This window comes from Phaethon lepturus, unplaced genomic scaffold (genome assembly GCF_000687285.1).
Source record: "Phaethon lepturus isolate BGI_N335 unplaced genomic scaffold, ASM68728v1 scaffold38981, whole genome shotgun sequence".
Lineage (NCBI taxonomy): Eukaryota > Metazoa > Chordata > Aves > Phaethontiformes > Phaethontidae > Phaethon > Phaethon lepturus.
In genome coordinates this window covers 11,715-33,962 of record NW_010520535.1, presented here as the reverse complement: position 1 = coordinate 33,962, position 22,248 = coordinate 11,715, and the positions used below count along the sequence as shown (strand labels likewise).

The 22,248-nt window shown below is 42.2% G+C and overlaps 1 protein-coding gene across 1 annotated transcript in view; it reads left to right on the top strand.

Annotated features, from left to right (window-relative positions):
• CAPZB (capping protein (actin filament) muscle Z-line, beta) overlaps positions 1-22,248 on the top strand; it is a 44,610-nt gene that overhangs the window by 18,724 nt on the left and 3,638 nt on the right. Inside the window, exons 4-7 of the mRNA XM_010297418.1 lie at positions 11,616-11,757; positions 12,279-12,395; positions 20,365-20,430; positions 21,655-21,731. Of these exons, the coding sequence (XP_010295720.1) occupies positions 11,616-11,757; positions 12,279-12,395; positions 20,365-20,430; positions 21,655-21,731 (402 nt within the window). The remainder of the gene's footprint in view (positions 1-11,615; positions 11,758-12,278; positions 12,396-20,364; positions 20,431-21,654; positions 21,732-22,248) is intronic.

Genomic DNA, 22,248 nt, shown 5'->3' with positions numbered 1-22,248 from the left:
AGCATGTGATCCAATAGCAGTTTTAATATATCGTGTGGAAGTAAAAGGTGAGATTGTACCAAATTTCATCGTTCAGTTTGTCAGTCCAAGTTTTATAGGCGATACGTTCTTAGAGGGAATACGGGAGGGGTTTCTCACAAAGACTCATGTCATCAGCCAGAAGTGATGGAGGCATTATGACTTGCAGCGTAGTCAAACTAGATAAGCGCGTCTGTCAGCACAGTACGCTTTGATGCACGTCATGATCTCAAAAATGTGTCAGAAAAAGAGGAGAAGGGTGGCTTACAGTTTGCTGAGTGGTGTAAGAATTGTGGCATTTTTGGAAAGAATTTGCAAAGTTAGGGAAACTTAACCTGACCGTTTGAAGGGTTCCTCATGCTTGAAATTGGAAATGATCAGTACTTTCTCCGCAACAGAGATTTGGATAGAAGCATGCTTTTGTTCTAGTAGCTGGACTCTGCAGTTTCTTTAAAGAGACAATTGGGTTTGGTATTTTGATAGCAGAAGCTTAATTTTTACTTGGAGATAGAGCAGGGGAAAAAATGAGGTGGGGGTAACAAGTGCCAGCTTTTCTCACTTCTGCTTGCTGGTCTTGCCAACACATCAGGTTGGGAATGACTGTAGCAATTACCGGCATAACAGCTGCTGAAGCCGTGTGGGAGTCTGAAGTGTGGGGAAGGTTGTAGTGGGAACAAGATGGCAATTGCAGTGATGTAATTTCCATGGTCTGCTAGAACTGGAAACTAGTACTGTGTACCCACTGTAAAGCCAGAAGTAGGTCTGAGCCGTGCGTTGTCGATTAAAGGTGTCACTGGCCTTCTGGTTTGGCAGCTTGCAGCGCTGGGAAAGGAGTGCACGATGCATCGGTTCCAGGACAAAGTTATCAGCGTCGTTTCAAATTCCAGAGCAAGTGACAACAGAGGTTTTCCAGCATTGTGCAATATTTCAGGCTCATTTGAAAGCGTTGATGTATTAATCAAAAAAATAAGTAGCGTGCTGGCAGTCTTTAGTACTGTATCTTTTGTGGAAGTTACGGTTTCTGTTATATGGGAAGATTTATAACAGGTTCACCTTCTAGTAACAGTGTTCATTTTCTAGGCAGTGTGCAAAAAAGGTTTCTTGAATTGCCCTGCAGAGACTTTCATTGTCTCCGTTCGCTCTGATGGGGTTGTCTGTCCAAAGAGACCGTTCACAGTCGACACCAAGCTAACCAATAGTTCCCACAACAAACTCTTTCTTAAAAAATGCGAATTTAAGTGCAGCACTTGTTGCACTGTTAGACTTTCAGCTTGCATTGCAGATTAAGAGGATGAAAATGATGCTGACAGAGAAGCCTCTGATTTGACACATCGGGTTCTCATTCAGCTATCCCTTAAGAGACTGTTCTGTCCCGCTCTCTATGGGGTAGAGAATGTTTTTGAACTACACCTTTAACCACAGCTACGCTGTGTTTTGCGGTAGAGGGGTAACAGTTAATACAAAAATAATCTTATGTAAGCAGTAGTTCCCAGAGAACACCGAGCTCCAGTGTGCTTGAATTTCCTGGGCTGTTAGGCGTTTTATTCCTAGAATGAGGGTTTCTGCTAGGTTTTTCAAAGCAGTTTGTGGCTTTGTTTCCAGCCTTGCTGGGCTAAACTGCTGGATCTTGCGCTTGCAGTCACCTAGGCAGTATGGACTGCCTGTCACAGAGAGGTGGTGTGCATCTTAATACCTTGTAAGCACTTGTTTCTGAGACTTCCCTCTGCATGGTGCTCACTTTGCTCCCCAGCTTTAAAACACATCTTATACTGGTTGTTCCAGTGGGAGTGGAAGAGGAAGATGTTTCCTTTCTATAGAAAAAGCGCTCTTGAAAATACGTGCTCTTCCCACTCTGCTCCCAGCATACAGTCCAAGCTTCCCCTGGATTATCTCCCGTTTTACCTTAGCACGGTAAGGGATAATATCTCACAGAGTTCATCTCGGGCGTCTCCCAAGACTTCAGATAGTTTAAGTTTTTCCTTGTGTCAGTCCCATTTGGCCCACATACCATTCCTTTTTAGATTTCTGTTCTAATCAGGTGTGGTAAGTATCCACCTACATTTAGTGAGTCATCAGCACGTATTTGCCATTTCCCAAGGGCTTGGCACCTGCTAGTGTGGGTGTTTAGAGGGAAACAGCCTGTTATGTGTTTGTTAACAATTTGTGTGAAATAATCCATTCAGATTTGCTCGCCGGTGACTAAACTTGTTTGGTCGCCAAAAGCTTATTGGCCAGCATACTGAGTGACTGTAGTGTGAAAGTAAGCGTGGAAAAGCCTTGTATCTTCAAATTGTGAAAGCTTGAAAAGAAAAATTTTACTGAATCATCAGTGCCTCCTAACCAGCGCTGAGTTGTTCCCTCTAAGTGTCTGTTTTAAGGCAAACTACCTTTAGGTATCTCTAGGGTTGCCCTCCTTTTATTTCTGGAGGAACGTTCATGTCCCTTTGGGTTAAAGAGGAGTTATACTAGGTTTTAATTCCCTCTCTATTATATAAGTTAAACAACAAGCATATTTCTTGGTTATCTGTTTTACCAAAATGCATGTCACTTTCCCAAAAAACAACTGTTTAATTTTGATCTCCTGCTGCCAGGTTTAACTCAAGACACTGCCTGAAGCTAATGCCCTGGTATGTTTTTGTTCAGTAGATTATTACTCCCAGATGGAAGTTTAATATCTTACACCATTCAGTTAGAGCCTTGGTTCTCCACTTCCAATATCGTGAAGATAATTTCTTCAAACACATGGTTGTAATTTATTGCCCTTTGCTTGACGTGTGTGTGCGACTGATTGAAATCAAAGCGTAATGAGGACCAGGGCATCTGGATAAATCTATCTATTTTAGATTCTGTATTCTGTTGTTTTGGGTTGGAGATAATCAGTGCTTTAATTAAGTAATTTAATCGCTCTTTGTTGTCTGGAAGAAATAATTTCTGAAGTGATTAACTAGACCTCCCTGGGGAAGGATGCTGCTGATCTGAATATTTCTACAAACAAAATGAGTTCTGGCAACTTTGGACCGGTTTAGTAAGCTGACATACATTTAGAAAGTTATCCCTTACCTCTTTGTTTCTCGGGTTAAGGTGGATTTAGTTGGTACTTTTGATTTTTTTTTTTTTAACAGCTTTAAAAAAAAAAAAAAAAAAAAAAGAAAAGATAAAATGCTCATCTTAATAATTCTGCTCCTGAAAATGTTTTTATTGATTAAGGTTTTGACTTCCCCCAGCAGAGTAAGCCATGAAGCCTTTTGAACTTCTGTTTCTGTCTGTGTTTTGATGTTGATCCATTTTCAAGTTGTTATATTAGAGCTCTGGACAAGGAATTTGGTAGGAGCAGAAGGAGGTCTGGGAGAGGATTGACCTCTAAAATGTCTTCATTGTGTGTAATCCTCTTGTTATTGAATTTTGTATTGGAAACCTGTCTGAAATGGAGTTAGTCACTCAAATTTTTGATGGTGTTAGCAGTCCTGAGGATGGCACTCCTGCCAACCAAGCACTTGCAGCGCTCTTTGCAGCGTAGATACCGCCTAAACCGAACATCCATCACCTTTCCCTTCTTCAGCTCCAGGAGAAAAGGCTACAGTAATTTCCTGTATGCATGTGCTAGAGAGCTTGAAGGGGCTGCTGGTCAGGTAGAGCAGCGAAGTCCCGGTGGCACACAAGCTTACCCTTTAATTTTTAGAGTGTGTTTAGTTTTATCAGTGTGTTTAATCTCATTGAACAGCCTTGATTTGCTGAACTTCAGGGACGTCTCATTTTTACTCTGTGGCTCTTTGCCACTGAACTCTGTGCCATTGTCTCTACTACCAAGTATGTTCAAATGTCCTGTAAGCTGCTGGATAGCTTTCCCCTTTTTAGCTCTTTTTACCATTTTTTCTTAGCGTATTTTAGATTGTGTGCTCGAACCACCTCTGATACTAGCCTTCATCTGCTTGTCTTGGTAAGAAAGAGGCAAACCTCTATTAGTGCTGCCCTTGGACTTGAACTCTTTCAGAGTGCTGCTGTAGTTTGTAATCTAATTTTCTCCTTTCCTGCCTTTGTATATCCCTTTACCTGGCCTGATATGTCCCTTTGCCTGGTCTGGTAGACTACGAGGTCCTCTGGAGGTCATTCCTCTCCAGTTTTGAAAACACTTTGCACTTCTCACAAGGTTTGTAGCTGTATTTATCTGTTTGACCAAGTTTGATTTATTTTATGCGTGGAACAGCACCGATTCCACCAAGTAAATAAGAGAGCACCCGATGGGAGAGGCATAATTAGTGTTTTTGGTTTCAGCACAGCCTGCCAGCGCTCGTGCCCGTAGGTGTGCATGGGGGAGCACTCGCTGAGCTTCAATTCCTGCGGCCCGCAGCGCAACTTTCAACTCACAAAGTGATTAGGCAGCTGTGAGCTCTTTATGTAAGCGTTCTGTCTGTGTTTAGATGTAAACCTAGTTTGCCTAAACTAAAAACCCGTGGAAAGCTTTGAAGTGACTTTATTGCCATTAGCTCACTGTTCCTCATTAATGGTTACTAGCCCTTTGTGATGGCTTTCTCTTGGGCACGATAGTTACTGTGGTTTTCACAGCAAGGGCCCTGCAGATTGAATCCAGATGCATTTGTTATGCATCCTAGCACTAAGGAAACCTGACTTTCCATCTCACTGCTGGCTAGGGTTTTGCACAATAGGGTGTGACATCAGGATTATGTCATCTGTGAGATTCTTGCCTCCGGGTTAGACTGATAAGTACAAGATGAAGTCTCATAAGACAGACCTAAACTGCCGAGATGCTCGCTGCTTTAATGTTTGTATGCTTTTAAAATTAAAACCATGATGTTTTCCCAAGGAAAATGTTTAGATGTCAGAGTAAACAGAGCAGTGTTGGGGTCCCTTCTTTAGCTTGCCCCGGGCAGCTCAAAACAGAATCAATATTGAAATTGTTGATATATATTGCACAGAGCAAACTTAGAAGAAGAGAGGAAAAAATTAAGCATAGTGTCATGCTGTGAAATCTAAATTAGTTGCTTTTCATCTGAAATATCCCCCCCCCCCGCCTTTCTTTGGGTGCTGCATTTTGGAGCCGCTCTGTACAGACTACATTCTTATCTTCTGAATCTGAGATATTTAGCGGAGGAGGAGTTTTTCCCTTGGGTTCCCACGGTTCTCTGTGATTACATAAAATCTTGAACACGGGAGAGGAAAGCTTGTATTAGGAGGTCAGCACTGATGATGCAGCGCTATCCTCAAACACTGCTCTCTGAAGGTTTTAAACCCCTAGTTAGAAATTACCTACATGCTTTCAAAAATGGAGTAAGACTCAATTTTAAAATGTCAGTTTATTATGATCTGGAATTTTTGAAGTGATTATCTCTAACAATACGTGGCTGTGCTTGCACTTACAGAAATTTACCTTGTGCTCTCCGGAATGTCCAGTGTTTTAATGATGGAGAATTTGAAGACGGAGTAACTTGACAAGTAATAGCCATCTCGTAGCCTATCTGATGCATCCGAAGAAAGAACTATGCCACATGAAATCTGTAGTCTGCGCAGACTTTGGCAAACTTAATACATGGCACAGAAGTCTGCTGCTGCTGCTGTATTTTCCCCTCCTACCCATATTTGAATTATAGCTGGCAGAGTCTAAAATGTGTCAGACTGTCGGTGGGTGAAGCAGTGGGCTGTCTCTGCAGAGCACGCTGGTCGGATGGGTAGGGGTGAAAGATTTGTAAGCAGTCGGCGCTTCCCGGTAGTTAATGAACCGGTTACGCGTTTGGACGTGTTACAAAGTGACCCATTGTCTTGCTTATTAGGTGGCTAATGGAACTGTTTCCAGGTGACTTCTCAAAGGGGATTTGGTCATTAGTTTCCATCTGCCAAGAGCAATTGGATAGTGAGGAAAACGTAAGCAATATAGTTTTTGGGTTTTTTTGGTTTTAAATCATGAAAGGTACTAGAAAGCACAAAACGGGATGTTCTGGGAGATTTTTAGCCTACAGGATCCCATTGTTTGGGTACTGTTTTCCTTCCTTGCGGAGTTCTTGCACTTCACAGCTCTGCTTCGCAGTTTGAGTCACCCCACCATGGTCCAGATGTGTGCTTTTAAGTACAACTGGCATTGAAGTTACACATACCTAACTAGATTGGTATGTTTGCTCGAGGGATTTTTGCACCTGTGTATGCTGGAAAGAATTTCTGTAAAATACCTGTACAGAGTCCACAAGCATACTTTGGGCTGTGTTCATAAACTGTGGTGAAAAACAGCTGGTCTGTATACACAAACATTTTACCTTCTTCCTTTTAAGTATTTAGGTAACATTCTGAGCGTGTTATACAGTTGCACTCCTGGGACCAAAGAAGGAGGGAGAGAGGAGTTCTAATCATCCGTACTCAGCCAGCGGGAGAAGTGTTACATCCTGGTTAGTTCCTGGTACCGACCCGTCCTTTTTATTAAAGAACAGGCTTGTGAGCCTCATTACTAGAGAGCTGGATGGAGGACACGGGCAACAAAATTTAGTGACAACTTTGATCTCTTGATGTTGTCCTGAAGACTGGTTTTCTTCTTTTTTCCCCTCACTTGAGCTATGGGATTGCAGGTGATTTGAATGAACACCTTAGCGATGTTTTGGGTTTGGTGGAGGGTGAGTTGCTGAAACTTGCCACTTCCTTCATATTTCTGTTGCTATTAATGTGCTGGTTTGAAATGACAGGGTGCAGGCATAGGGGAAGGACTCGGTGAAAACTGCGCCCAGTTACTTGCCATTACTCATCTGTTTTAATAATAGTTGAAATGTCTGCTTCCTCACCTAGTCTTTTAGGTAATGTTTTTGGGTTGCTGTTAGGCACTAGCTTCTCAGATTGTGATTTTAGTCATTGTCACTCTTGTAAAAACATTCATAACTGAATGCTCAATATTTTCCTTTGGGGTAGGTTTTTTTTTTTTAATGACAGGTTTCTTGGAAGTCTGTTGATCTAAATAGATGGAGACATTTCCCTTTCTATGCTTAACTTCCGTAGCTGGAAGGAGTAGCTATGCAACCTTTAGGAGGAAAAAACTGAAAATTTATTTTTATTGCTTTAAATGAGCCAGTTTGAAACACTGTGCAGCTCTTCTGAAGGTTTGCATAGCCAGTCTGAGGTTCCAGGTATTGGTACTTTGGCATCAGGAGTTTGTGGCTTAGTGCTGAGGGTGCCATAAGCCAGAGACAACTGGGTGGGTTTTTGTCTCTGGCTCTCAGTTAGTTACTGGAAAATACACGAGTGTTTTTATGGATGAGTGATTTGGTTCTGAAGTGTAATTGAAAGTCATAGCTTGTTTTTAGTGCTGTGTGGTGGAAACTCATTTTCTCAGTAAAGGGTCCAGCATTCATTTGCAAGGCTCGTGAGAAGTAGAAAGCTATCGGGAAGGTTACGGTGCCTTTTCTGATCTGTCCTTTAGTGGTAAAACAAAGTGATTAATCTGTCCTGCTTTCTTGAGGTCTATGCTGGAAGCTGGGGGATTTCCTCCCCTATCACATCCCTCTTGAAGTTACGGCTTTGTTCTGGCCACAGTCTCTCTATTTCAGGGATACAGCTCGAGTTCCTTAAACAAGTTTCCATCCCGTGTCTCCACCCGCTTAAACTTCAAACACTTCATAAAGCTTTGGATCACTCTTAGCTTAAATATTTTCTTTTATTCTTGCATTCGTAAAGTAGGTCAGTCTTAAGTGTGACATTTTTTTGTATAGAACAGCTTTTTCCAGGAGTTCTGTGGTTGATGAGTAACGGATATAAAACTTAAGTGTTTGATCATGACATTAAAACTAGAATTGATTTTGAGTGAAATGCTGTTCTGAATTTTGTAAAGAGAGTGAATGATTGCATTGGGCCTTATGCCTTTTAGTCACCTTCCCGGGCAACTTTATAAAAAGTGATTTTTACCAGAGATGGAAGAACGCTGGCTGTCCTCGGAGAGGGCAGGGGTATCATTTGGACTAGATGATCTTTTAAGGCCCCTTCAAACCCAAACCGTTCTGTGATATCATTTGGCAGTGTTTGGGTTCTTAATAAAGGGACATAACAACTCCAAGACTATGTTTTTTTCATTGTTTTATAACAAACTTTTGCCTAAAATCAGGTAAACCAAGAGTACATCCTAGAGAGATCCGTGCCCTTAAGCAGAAGAGGAGCGATTGCTTTGCTTTGAATTGCTGTCCTTTGAGAATGGTTTATCCTTTGAGGACGTTTCTGAGGTACCCCAGTATGAATTGGAGTTTTCCTCCTACTTCAGACCTCTTGTATCTCTCAAAAGCATCTGCTGATTACTTTGGGCCATGGATGCTTTGGGAGAGGACTTGAGCTTCTCAAGAAGACAGATTGTCTTTTGTGACCGCTCTTGTGCGGGAGGGTAACGTACCACGAGCAGGAGTATCCAGAACGGGTGATCAAAGAAAATTGTGTTTGATCCAGGAGCTATGTAGTGCTTTCAGAGTGTTTTGCTGCAGCTGCCGCGTGTAATTTTGGTGGGCCTGTGCTCTGGTTTGCCCATCCGTTTCTTTAACAGAGAAGATACCAGCTTATGCCTTCCAGGAACCTTTTCCAAGCTGGTTACTAAAATCCAAGCAGGAGAGGTAAGTGCTGCTTTTTAATCTGTGGGGAAGGGGTTTCTTGGAGGTAGTCCAGCCTTCTTGCACCAAACCCCTGTTCATGAATGTAGATTTACATTCCTCCCAATCTGTCTGTCATCCAGTTTTCTATTATGTAGCAGCCAATGAAACTGTAGCACTTCTTTTATTTTTCTTGAAGAGAACAGGCTTCAAGGAATGTTCCCCTCTCCAAACATGACTTTCCTGGGTTTAGATAGTCTTCAGAAATCCTACTTGAGTGCATTTTAGTTGCTGCATGAGGAAAGGTGAAATCTAATGTAGAGATCAATGATACATATTTTTTCCCCATGAAGGAGGAGTGAATTTTTGAAGTCATTATGTATTGCTGAAGCACAGAGGAGGCTTTGGCTAATATATATCCTGGCATGCCTTGGATTCATAATGGTTCAATCGCTGGCATTGTTGTTTGAGTCTCCAGATACTGGATCTGGCTATGGCAAAGTAACTTTATTGAAATAGCATGTTGGTATTTAAAACAATATTAATACTATATTTGATTCATTAAATATACAAAGGCAAGTTAAAGCGTTTCCATGTGTGCACTGTTAGTTCTGGCGGGAGGTTCTTCAGATGGTTTTATGTGGTTTCAGACAACATTTTAGCACATTCTTAAAATACCCACAAAAGCCTTTATGTAAAATCTCATAAAGGTGAACCACATAAAAATTATTTTTTTCCTGTTTCATGTCATTAGGATCAAAGTACAGTAGGTAAGAATAAATTTCCAAAAGCCTTGTTTTGGTCCCTCTCTTAATTAATGTTTCATGCTCATAGCAAGCTCATAAAGTGGGTAATGGGGAAACTGTCTGTACACACTGTAATATTCTCAGTGGCTGCCAGTTCATTTTGAGTGAATTCACTTATTCTATATGTGAATTTTTAAACTTTTTTTAAGGAAACTTGGTCTGGAAATGGACAATAGCTTGTGCTTTCTGGCCTTTGATTCCTACTGCCCTGTTGTCAAAGGAAGGGTCACTTGGATTGGAAGAGAGGTTCACTGCGTGACTAATTCCCATTAAGTGCATTAACCAAAATCCATTTGTGAATTCCCCAGGGGATATAAAAAGGGTGTGTGTTGGTTTGTTAGGTTTAAATTGCCTGCTGGAAGTCTGGCTTTACATGCCTGTGGAGCAAAGGGCTTTCTGTTTTTAATGGTGTATTATCTGCTTGACAGATGTCATAGGACAGTGCTGTGTGTGTTGGGTACTTAACTGCCCAGGTTAAGCTTGATGATGAGTAGCAGTAGTCACCCATTAAAAATAAAATGATATGATGAGTTAATACGAAGTCAGGTACCCCTCCTGGGGTCAGCATTGGTTTTGATACAGACTTGGAAGAACGCAATTAAAAAGAATTGGCGCTCCTTTGGTGACTCTGCCTTCTTGAAACAACATACCGGACTGACCTGTAAGTGCGGAGAAAATGTTGAAAGTTGCCAATGTTTGCGCTAACTTCACAGTATCTTTTCTCCTGACTTGTAGAAAAGCATGGGTTAGTGTTCTTGAACCTACAATACTTCAAGCTAATACTTGAAGTCTGAAATGCATGGTAATTTGAATCTTAAATGCCATTAACAACTGTCAGGTGCGTGTTTAGAAAGGAGGGTGGCACAAAGGTGGGAAGGTTCAACAAGTTTTTCATGTTGGTGGTGAGTGATACTTTCCTTTCTTGCAGAAGAGGAATTTCATGCAGTCACTTGCAGATCTGTGCGATCGTCTCGCTCATGACAGTAAGAGGCAGGAACGTCGAACGGTTTAAACTGTGTGACTCTCAGTTTAGCTGCTGGGAACTGTCAGTCATAGCAGCTCCTCATGTCTTTGGGTGATGAGCTTTTGCTCTCGTCCAGACACTGAATTCTCACGTGTTTTGTCTGCTCTATGTGGGTACTTGCAGAATGGCAGTATGTGCTCAGAAGAGAGTACTACTAAAATGTCTTGTCGTTGATCTTCTGGCTCAGCTGAGGCTGCCTCTCCTCCTTTCCTTAGTTCTTCACAGGACGTGGTGATTCTGTGCAGCACGAGTTCATCGCTGAGATCTAAGAGTTGTGTGCCACGAAAGAGTATTCCCTTTTGCTCGATTCTCCTTATGGCTTTTTGGTAACTTGAGAATGGAAACAGTTGGTAAAATGCTGTGGGCTATAGTTTCAGTTTTCTAGAAGCCAAAATTGGTTCTTCTGCATCTTTCTTCCTACAGTGTTGGGTTATTTACCGTTACTTTAAAGTGCATCTTTCATCTGGCATGTAAGGAGCCTAGCACTAGTGTTATGGAGAAGGAGTTGGGTTCATTGCTTTGTTAGTTTTCCAAGAGTGTACTTTTTGCTACCAGAAACCTGAAAGTTAGGTAATCTAGCCTACTCTCTGTTGTATACCATAGCTGAAGCTGGAATAACATGTAAACCTCGACAGCATCCCTTCATTTCCGAGCGCCTTGGTTTCAGTTCAACTCTTTGCAATAAATCAGTAAGTCAGCTTTACGCAAACTTTTGAGACAGCAGCATAAAGCTACTTACTTGCTCCCTTTTGTCTTAATTAGCGGACTTTGTTGTAAAGAACTTCCAGACTTTGCCAATAGTGAGAGAAAAGGGGAAGGAAAAAAAAAAAAAAAGACCAAACTGTAAAATAAAGCCTTACTCTCAGCCTACTTTGTAGCTTGTGCTTTTACCAGCTGTTATAGTTAATTGGAATCAGAGGAATTGTTTGCTCAAGTACTGTAGAAATCTGCAGCTAGCTCTGTTTCTCACTCGACTTTTATTCTCCTTCAGAGAAATGTGCAGTTTTTTGTCATTAAAGTCTCTGTATTATAAAATTATTTAAGCTGCTGTGTTTCTAGGTATATAACTGGTGAGAGTGTGCTGTTTTAAAAGAACAAAAAATCTTTACTATGATACAGAGATTCTGCTTGTTTAAGATTATTGTTGATATCTGACTCTGGCTTGGATCCTACTTGCTTTTAACATGCCTATTGGATTGTGTCCTGCAGGTATTTTGAAGGTGGAGTCTCCTCTGTCTACCTCTGGGATCTGGATCATGGTTTTGCTGGGGTGATCCTCATTAAGAAAGCTGGAGATGGATCAAAGAAGATTAAGGGATGCTGGGATTCCATCCACGTGGTGGAGGTTCAGGTACAGCCTCTGGGGCAGCTGATATTCCTAAGTGAAAACAAAACCCAGTTAATTCCAGACAATTAACGAGCACAGGTGTTCTGCTGAACAATGCAATATTGTGTTAGGGGCTGTAAACTTCTTTCCCCTGTTAGTTTTTGAAAATTCCCTGAAGCAATTTGGGTAGAGATAAGTCAGGGCTGTAATCAAAAAGAATCCCAGAAGAATTGAAAGTATGTTACTTTCTGTGCATGTGATCCTGAGATTTTTTTTTTTAACATAAAGGGCTACAGATAAATATCACTAATTAGGTAATAAAAACAAGGTAATCGGAGGTTAAATTGTTCTAACTAGATTTGCTTTAGAAAATTAGGGGAATGTGCACACTTAGCACAGTCTGTTTCTTAAAAACAATTCTATGTGAGTGGAGTTATACGTATCTGTCCTGTTGCTTGTGGGGTCTTTGGGGCCAGCCACCGTTCAGTTTTTGGAGGGATTTTAACCTTTTGTCTCTACCCTTTTTGTTATCCTTCCACTTTTAGGAGAAATCCAGTGGTCGTACTGCTCATTACAAGCTGACCTCCACAGTGATGCTGTGGCTGCAAACTAATAAAACTGGTTCTGGTACCATGAACCTTGGAGGGAGCCTTACCAGACAGGTATGTCGTATATTGGCAGGAGTGCATGCTGCAGACTCAAGGCATGCCTTTCCTTATTTATATACCCAGTAGCCCCAGTCGGGAACAAAAAGTTGATTTTGTGAGGTGTTGTATAAACATCTATTCTCCTGCTGCGTATGGAGCCCAGTGAAACAGTTAATGCATAACTGTGTAATTACCAAGAAAGCCCTTGAACTTTGCTGGATGGCTGCATAGCTTTCAATTAAAAATATAAAACATTCAGTAGGAGTTTAGACTTGCTTTTAAGTCTTAATTTTTCTTTTGGTTTTCCTAAAGTTTTATACTTCCATATGCATTACCCAGGCAAACATCTCTATCTGTAAGATTTGCTCACTTTCTTACTGGAAGATTCCAATAGGATTATAAAATACAAGATGACTTCTTTTGTTATGTCTCTCTTTCAAAAGCTAGCGAGACCACTGTCAACGAACCTGTATTTTGCATTGACTGTAGGATTCTTCCACTCTTAAAGGCATCAGTTACCTTTTAGTATCCTGCTTTAGTATTTTCTTCCTGCAGTACCAGGACACTGATTTTAAAAACTCTCTAAAAAAAAAACCCCAAACAAACCAAGCCAACCCTCTTCTAAACACTTGGGGGTTTTGTGCCAGTGTTAATTCCTTTGACTTCCTCTTGAGAGAGATGTTTTTTGCAAGGCAGGTGCCAGCCTGATGACTGTTCAGGCAGCGAACAGTCTGTCCTAGTCTCTGGCAGGCAGGATATGCTGGATTTGACTGCACTGGGTGAAGGTGCTTCTGCCCCAGCCACCTGCCAATGTTTGCCGTCTCCCTACTTTGTGCTGCTGATGAATTGCGGTTGCTGGAGATCTGGACTGTGGAAATCAGTGACTCGAGCAGAGTAATAAACTCTGGAGGACAGGAGGCATATTGTATGGTCATGAGTGACTAGAGAGATTGGCAGTAGCTAAAACTCCTTTATGAGACTCCCCAGGGCAGACTGTTGCTTTCGATACGAAGGACAATGCAGACTCTGTTAAACGGTTCATGTTTTTGTGCAGGTTTGAGGCAGGCGAAGGAAAGGAGGATCTGTTATTGCAGAGAGGAACTGAAACGGTGTTAGTATTGCAGTCGCAGAAGCTTGCCCTAGACCTAGGTGATTTTTCTTTCCACGTTGTCGGTTTACAGAAGAAGCTGTTGGAAAAGCGTGGTGGTGGGGGGAAGGCATCTGGAGACAGTTTTGAGCATTGCGTACTCTTTTAAAATGTTTGCAGTAATTACACCCGAGTTATGGTGACCCGGACAAATGTTTAATCGCAGGCCTTCCTAATACTTTAAATCATAGCTGTGAAGTGGAGGCCAAGGGCTTGACTCTGGCCATGGCCTTATGGTGCACGAGAGCTGTGCCAAGGAAAACAAGAGTCTGTTGAGAATGGGTGTCCTCAGTACACCTTGGCCTGAACTGCTGGGCCTTGTTTAGTTTGACTTTCACTCTCTAAGCTTTAGTGGGGAGATTCATGCTTCTGTCATCATTTTAACGGCAGATCATTTAATTCATATGTGATGCATTAAAGCAGGGGCCTGCTTCCAATGTAAGTAACCATAAAAAAGCCACTGGGGTAATGATGCACTGCTTCTGCACAAACAATGGAAACTTGAGTTTCAGAATTTAGCTTTGGGCCGGAGATTTTATGTTTGCAGATGCCATAGTAGGCTTAATGGGACAGACTTCGTCAGAATCTGTGGCAGAAAACGAAAATCTTCATGCTGCCTTGAGGTATGCTATGTGAGGAGGAGCTGCTTGTTCTGAGCCATTTATTTAGCTGTAGCTGGACTAAAGTCCTGAGTGCAGGGCTTTTACTTTGCTGTAAAGCCAGTTTGCCACATCACCTAAGGGCAGCAGGTTTTATTTTTACTTTTTGGTGGGATTTTTATACAGTCAGCACCAAAAGTAGGTTTTAGTTGTCTCTTGAATGGTATGTTACAGTTTTACGTTGACGATATCAGTAATCTGATGTCGTAACCGTAATTTTGAAATAATTTTGTCCATGGTGAGTTGTACGTGGTTTTGGTCAACTCAACATTTAAACTACTTGACCACCTTTGATCCTAAAATGTGAATAGCAGATGTCCTTGTGTTTCAGTCGAAGCTTTTGAAGTGTTCACAAGCTTTGTAATATCCTGGCTTATAAACTGATGGCGGAGAGAACCTTTCAATGCTTTGAAAGGGAAGTCTGTTGAGAGCCATTACTTTGAAACCAGTTTTGCCTCGTAGCTGCAAATCAGGTATTTTTCGAGTGATGACTGGAATGATTAACTTGGTGGCCAGGAGCAGGCGCAAAGGAACAGCTAATGTAATGCCTCCTAATTCACCACCTCTGGCCGCGATGAAGAGCTGGGCACGTCTCGCATTGAAATGCTATGGGGAGCATTTGCAACTTCATATGGAAACACTTGCTCAGTAATTCCCCTTCCTAATGTCTGCAGATTACGCTTGGTGCAAGTAATGAAGCAATCCTATTTGTTCTTCTGTGAATGGACAACGTGGTAGAGCTGAAGTTGGATCTAGAAGTAAGAATCTAGAAATAGCTGTTCTCTGGTGTCATTTCCTGTTGGAGAAACACTGTTGCCCTGCATCAGACACAAACATGGGGGGTTTTGTTGCTGTTGTCAAGACTATTTGGAAAAACTTGTCTCTGCATTTCTTGAATATCCCCAGACTCTTGTTACTACAGGGCTCCCACTTAGGCTGTTCCTAAATGTTGCACTGAACTTACAGGAGTAATTTTTTTTTTCTCTCTCTCCATGGCACTGTGTATTTGAGTCGTCTTACACCTGCTTTGGGGCCACGCGATGCTACGTTCTATGGTAGCTGTTAACTTACAGGTCACGTCCCTATCTTATGTCTACTTTAACGTCATACACTGAGAATTGATATACCTTTCCCAATTCATTGAACTACTACTTTTCAGTGGGTTTCCCAATGCAGGTTTTTATGTGCTACAATAGGAGTTGTCTCTGTCTTTGTTTATAAGGGGAAAGTAACTGTACAAGCATTTTACATTTCTAAGTGGACAGAATAAGGAGAGAAAGGGAGAGACGTGGTAGACGGAGGACTTGGCCTGTTTTGGGAAGTTGAAAATCTCCTTTGTGTAGCTTTAATTTCCTTTACCTGGTGGTTTTCAAAATGAGAACTTAATGCTTTTTCTTTATCAGTTCAATTATGGAAGTATCTTTCTAAGAGTTGGAGTATAGACTAATTCAAATACAATGGCATGTGATGTGTTCTGAATGGAGTTTTGGATTTTGGTTTTGTTTAAAATGTAGGATTTCAGATTCTGTCCTGATTCAATAGAGGAATGTGTGTATACACACAAGTATACGACACAAAAACATACGTGTAGCGATACATATTTCGTGACATAATTTATGTATATGCATTATTGATTTATAAATGTGCATGTATAAACTTCTGTTTTGAGAGGATGAGACAAATTCTTAGCCAGCTCTCTGCGTGTAGGATCCAGAGATCATAATTTTGGCCTGAAAACTTAGGAGGAATTAAAACTTAAGCAACATCATCGCACAAAGTGGTCCTTTTGCATGGAAGAACACTTGTCTTTTTGCCTAGTGAAGATTATGTTCTAATCTTCAGCAATATATGTTGTTATACATAAATACTGACTGTGTAGCCATCTGTGTTTTGACTCCAAAGGACATTGCAGAAGAACTGTTTGGTGGAACTGGAAGGAGGAAGCTGATTTTTTTTTCTTTTTACGTTTTTTTTCCCCTTGCTGTAGTCCTCCTGCAAAAGGCATGCAATGTCAGATAGAGAACTTCTATATTTACAATTTCCTAGATGAGGGTGCCCTTCCAGACAGTCTGTTCTGGAGATGAGCCTGGATACAACTCGGGAGCTCAGAGTTGAAGTACCACAGGCTGGAGGAAGCAACTTCCAGCTCACGTCCGACACTGCCAGGCTTCACTCAATGCAAGGACCGAGGCTGGAATTTAGATAGGAAAAGAGTGACCGGCGTGTTATATGTCATCTTCTTTGACGAGGGGCCGCAGACTGAGGTGCTGTATGTCTGAGAGGAAAGGACAGGACGTGTTACCTTCAGGTTACAACAAAGGGAGCAATCCTTGCAGGGAAATGAAAAATGCCAGCAGCTTTTCAATTACCTTGCACGTTCTCCAATGGCTGCAGGTAACTCCCACCCGCCTCCTGATTCAAGCCAGATGCTTGGCAGATGATTTTCTCTGACAGACGTTGGGGTCCCGTCCTCTTTGTGTACATTGGAATGACTTGTGTCGTTTGCCACGGCACTGTATTGCTTTGGCTGAATTTTGAGATTTCATTAGGCTGCGCTTTTATTTAAGGTAGGAGCAGCTGTATGATCCTGTTTCATTTTATGCAAAGTAGATGTAGCCTTCCTGTTTTCTGGCAAATAGTCAAAACTGCACTTTGTTGGACAGATTTCTGGAGCCCCCTCCTTGAAAGCAAGACTAACAGGTGCCTTTCTGAGATCTCGTTGCACACAAAGAACCTGTGTGTGTTTCCTAAGCCAGGATGAACATTGTGAGGGAGTGCAAGTTTGCTGAGAAAGAAGTTGGCTCAAAACCTGTAGTTTATTTACATATGGTGGTGTGGGAAGGGGAGGGTATAAAGTTGTAGGGGAAGTGAAGCCTGGGATTTCAGATTAAAGCAGCACAGATGTGTGTCGATTTTGATACGTGAAATACTCTTTAAGCAAAGGTGGAACATTTTGCAGAGCTGGATGAAGGCTGTTCTGTTGCAAACTGAGCTCTCCCTGCATTCAGGAAGATGTGCCCTGTGATGTATTACTGCTCAATAAAACACCAGCGGAGACATTCCGCCATTTATCATAATAAGTAAATCCTTCGAGGCTTGTGCTCTGCAATTAGGAGAGTCATATATTTTCATCAAGTTGAGCTTTCATGTAAAGGCCTATCCCACCGACTTCCAGATGTTGTAGCGTTAAGCAGGGCGTTGGGGAGTGTTTTTCCACCAGAGGGATCTTCAAGTTGTAGCTGTCACGATCCTTAAGCTCCCCCTCAGCGGTTGTCCAGTTTCCTGGAGGCACTGTCTCTCTAATTGCTAACCAAGTAGTATTTCTGGGCTGCAGAGGGTAGCAGCGATGTTCTGAACACTAATTGTCCGGGAAATGATTTCTGCTTCACATGAACATACAGATTTTTACAGTGGTTCAGTTATATAATAGCTGGTTTAGGAAAAGAGGGAGTAGAAGAGTTGAGCACGTATGGACTAGTGGCAAATAGAGCTGATGTGGCATCCCCAGATTTGCTCATGGTTTTGAACGTACAGTTTGGTAGAGGGTATGGGATATCTTTTGGTTACACTGGTTAGAGTAAATATACATGAAGGCCATGAAAGGATGAGGTAAGTTCTCAGCTGACTTCTACAAAGCTGCAAGCTCCGTAGAGCTCAAAACCTTCATTTATCTAGTTACAGTTTGGAGAGAGAGGCCAAATTTTGCCTCACTTGTATCCATATAATTCCACATATTTTCCACCTGGAGGCTTCAGTCTGCCCACTGCTGTGGCTTAGGAGCCTTTGGCTCACATTGGCCTGTTTGTGTTTCATTAAAGAGATTTTCACGTCGCTCCGTGGCCAGAGCAGCAGTGGATGTTGTTGTCAATTCTTCAGAGCAAAATGGTGGATGAGTTTCCTTCTTATCTTTCTCGTATTTGGAGACGCTTTCGTAGTGAACCGAAGTGTTTATCCAGCTTAACATTTCTCTCTTCGTATTAACTCTTTACTCCAAATAACGTTTACAGAAAGCCCAAACAGCTGCTATATTCCATGCAGGAAACATCCAAAGTGACCAGCCAGCCATCGAGAGCTTAATATACCCAGAAGAGTGAGTTTCCCTCTGAGTCAGACTTGCAGCAGATGGCTGGGGAAATGAGGCAAGGAAGCCAGGCAGCGTATCTCTCGAACGGGAGAGGAGCGACTGAGCCATGTAGATTGGACTTGGCTCATTTCTGGAGCGTTAGGTTTTTGGCTCAGCTCAACGGCAGATGGGGAGTGACAGTGGGAAGATGAGCTGCTTGTTAACATCAACTTACGGAATGGAATTTCCCCTCAAAGCAAATTAACCCCTTTATTTAAGCAGCTACAGGCTTTCTCCTTAGGTCCGTGCAGTAACAGCCACCGGAAGGAACCTTTAAAAATCCCAACAACTCTGCTGTTTGTATAACATGGCTGCTTACTGACTCTGAACTCCATTAAAACAGCCTCTTGTAACATCTGGGCTTCTATAGCATATAAAAATGTTTTCCTTCTGGCAGCAGCTTTTATGGAGATGTAATAATATACGTTTTGCAAAAAATATAATTCTATTTTCAGATTCTGCTGCTTACCAATGAGCTTGGCCTGTCCAGGTGTGGAGGAGACGCAGTGGGGAGCCTGCGGAAGTAAATGACCCACTGCCAACTCCCCGACTGCCCCAGATTTGGCCAATTTGCTGATAGTTCCCAAATTCACCGTAACATGTATATGTGTGTTTGCGTAGTTCAGATTTGTATTCTCCCTCTACTGCAACTGTATCTGTTCTCCAGGCAGCATGTCTCCGTTCCGTGTAAACAATCTGACTGCAATCTAAAGGAAAAATTAAACGTCCTTGTTCTCTTTCTTCCCCTCTTCTAGGTTATCTTTTGCCTTCGGGGTTCCAACTAAATTACATGCTTCCCCAAGCCTGTTAGAGACTTGGCTTATTAGAAGAAACCTGTAGCTGGCCCAGATTTTTAAACTCTACCCTGAGGGAGGGATATGAACAGATGGATAAGAGAATTCAGTGGGATTAGTAAAACCCTTTGAAGGCTGTTCTTCCCACTACATTTTTCTCCCGGTTTTGTTTTCATGCCATCTCAGCACATCTTGTATCAGTTGAGGTTCCTGGGACTGATGTTCATTGTTCAACAGCTTGTCTGTATCTAGCCAGAAATTTCATCTCAAGAACTGGGGAAAACGGTCTTTTTTCCCTAGCACAGATCGTGGATGATCGGCCATGGCCTCTGGATGGCCATTATATGGGGCAAAGTCAGATGAAATAAAACAAATATTGCATTCTGCAGTACCCACTCCCAATTTTTGATCTTGGCGATGAAAAATCTCACCTAGATCCGGTACCCGTCTCCTGCTGAGATACCATACTGAGGGCATGGTATCACTGTCCACTTAAGTTGATCCAACTCTGCGTTTCTACTGCAAAAGGAAATCTGCTTCTTTCCTCCTATACTTAACGCTTTGTACTTCCATCCTCCTAATAGGTAAATGCTGGTTCAGCTTTTTGGTGTAAAAACAACTACAAATTGCCAAGTATCTCTTTCTGTTTTATTGCAGTAGTTTAAATCATTACCAGTCTTGCAGGTAGTTGCAGCTTTTGGATTCTCTGCACCTTCCCTCTCTGCTGGAAGGTAAATAATGCCTAAGGTGTCTTTTGCCAGGAGATCCTGAGAATGGTGAATGTGCCCCATGTGTGGTCGGAAGTAGCGTTTGAGATGAAGATTAAAAGAAGCAGCTGGTTTTTCAGGGATAGTTCACAGCTGCTGAACTGACAGCACCATCCTCGTGTGCATCTCATCAACAACAACCTTGTTTTCATATCCACACGCTGTGCTACTGTGCTTCTTGTCGTGTTACATGTTCACTGCCATAGATCTCCTGCAGCCCCGTAGTAGGTAGGGAATGACAATTTTGTAGTGCCTGTCTACAGCAGGGTTTTATTTTGATTCATGGTTTTTATTACACTACGTTTCTGTTATCAATATGTGAGCCTTTGTCAAGTTCTGGGAATTTCTCGGTACGTTACTATCTGTATTGAAAGAATAGTTACTCTAGGATTTTGAGACCCACTTCTTCCATCCCTCCTTTTGGAAAGGAAAGCTGTCACGCACCTACCGTCAGTTTTCCATGTTATCAACGGACCTGTGTCTTTCCTTTCTAGATGGAGAAAGATGAGACTGTGAGTGACTCCTCTCCACACATAGCCAATATCGGACGCTTGGTAGAGGTGAGTGCTGTGAAGTCGCCGCAGCTTGAGCCTGCTGCAGGTTCTCTTGCCCATATTGGGTCCCGTGTCGAAGAATTTTGTTGCTTTTGTCTTTACGAACAAGTTATTCATATTTTGTCAAGTCTCGCTGTGTGGATGTTGCTCAGTGTTTGATGGCTCAGTACTCCTGCTAGTATGCCTTCCAACCGTTTGTAGATACAAAAACACCACTCTGCACTTTGTCTTCTGCTCTTTACAGCGGTAACTTCCTGTGGTTAAGTGGTCCTTTCCTGAGAACTAGTTAACAACTTCCTACCCCCACGTTTGCTTCTGCGGTCGCTTTTGGGCGGAATTACTTAAAGTCAGGTTGTGTTATACAGAACTGTCCCTTTAACTGAAAGCTCAGTGTGCATTGAGAGCTTATTAAATCCCCTGGATGTGTTTTTATGGCGGCTGTCAGTCATGTGCACTCCACACGATGAGTGAAGGCTGTGATTGTGTTAGCTGCTCGGAAGGGCTGTGGTGCAGCACCAATTTGCTGTTTCTATGCGCTGTCCTGTATGAAGGTGTTTTTGATTTCCTTGATCTTCATAGCCACTTAGGCAAGAGAGGAGGAAATTCTCGATTAAAATGCCCTTTTTAAAGGAACTGGGAAATAGAAGGAAGGCAGGTACTTCTTTTTTAATCCCTTTTCTAAGTTTTTGGCTTGAGTGAAAGCGACCTAATGAAAAAAATGCTGCTTATTTACAAGACCTTTCTCAAAACTTTGCCATGCGGTTTCAATGAACGAGTCGTCAGCTCAAAAATTCAAAGGAATCCATAGAGCCCAAAACTATTGACCCGTTGGTCATGCTAAGTGACTGACTTGCCACTTGTAGTCCGTTCGGTGCCAGGAAATTACAGAGTAAGCTTGGGTTGAAATGCATTTTCCTTTTCTGCAGCTGAAGGCAGAAAAATTGATAGCTGGACAGAAACTGCCCTCTTGTGGTCCGGAAAGAAATCTCAGAGCCTTTTTCGGGAGGAGAGGAATAGAGCTAAGCCTTTATTTCTTTGATAAGAGCAGAGAGATAGGGTCATACTGCCTGCTGTGAGAATTTCAAAGTAGGAATACACTGGGTTGAACCGTGCTGTGGCAAGTGGTGCGCGTCAGGGTGAACGCAGACGACGCGCAGAAGAGTGTAAGTGCGCCGTTCCTGAAGGCAGCTGATGTGACTGAAGTTCTGCTTTCTTACCTTTTTTTCCTAGGACATGGAAAACAAAATCAGAAGTACACTGAACGAGATTTATTTTGGAAAAACAAAGGACATCGTTAATGGGCTGAGGTAAGGGGCTCTCCAGCTGGCTATGGGACCCCCTTCCCCGCATTCCCCTGCAGTGCCCGTGGTACGGTCCCCAGCTGAGCACTGATCTGCTTCTGTTTGCTGGGACTCCCTTTTCCTACACAAAGTCTTTTTGTGCCCCTAATTGTTCACTTCACTGTGCTTTGGAAATGTTATTTGTTGTGTGGAGTTTAGAGAACACTTCTACCTCATAACTATAAAAATTTGAAGCGATGTTTTCATCCTTTGTTCCCTCACCAGGAAGAAAATAGCCCAATTAGCAACACTTGTATTTCAGAATTATTTTAATTAGGAGTTTTCTTCTTCACGGTCCTGAAAGTTGTACTTAAGTTCTGACTTCTCTTTCTGCTATCCTTAAAAACAGTCGGTAGGTCCCAGAATTACGTCATGACATTAGTGCTTTGCGGTATTTAGACTTTGTTTTAAATTCTGTCTTTCTCTCAACACCGCTGGTCAAAATATAGTCTACTAGAACAGATGAAGTGAATAACCCCCCTGT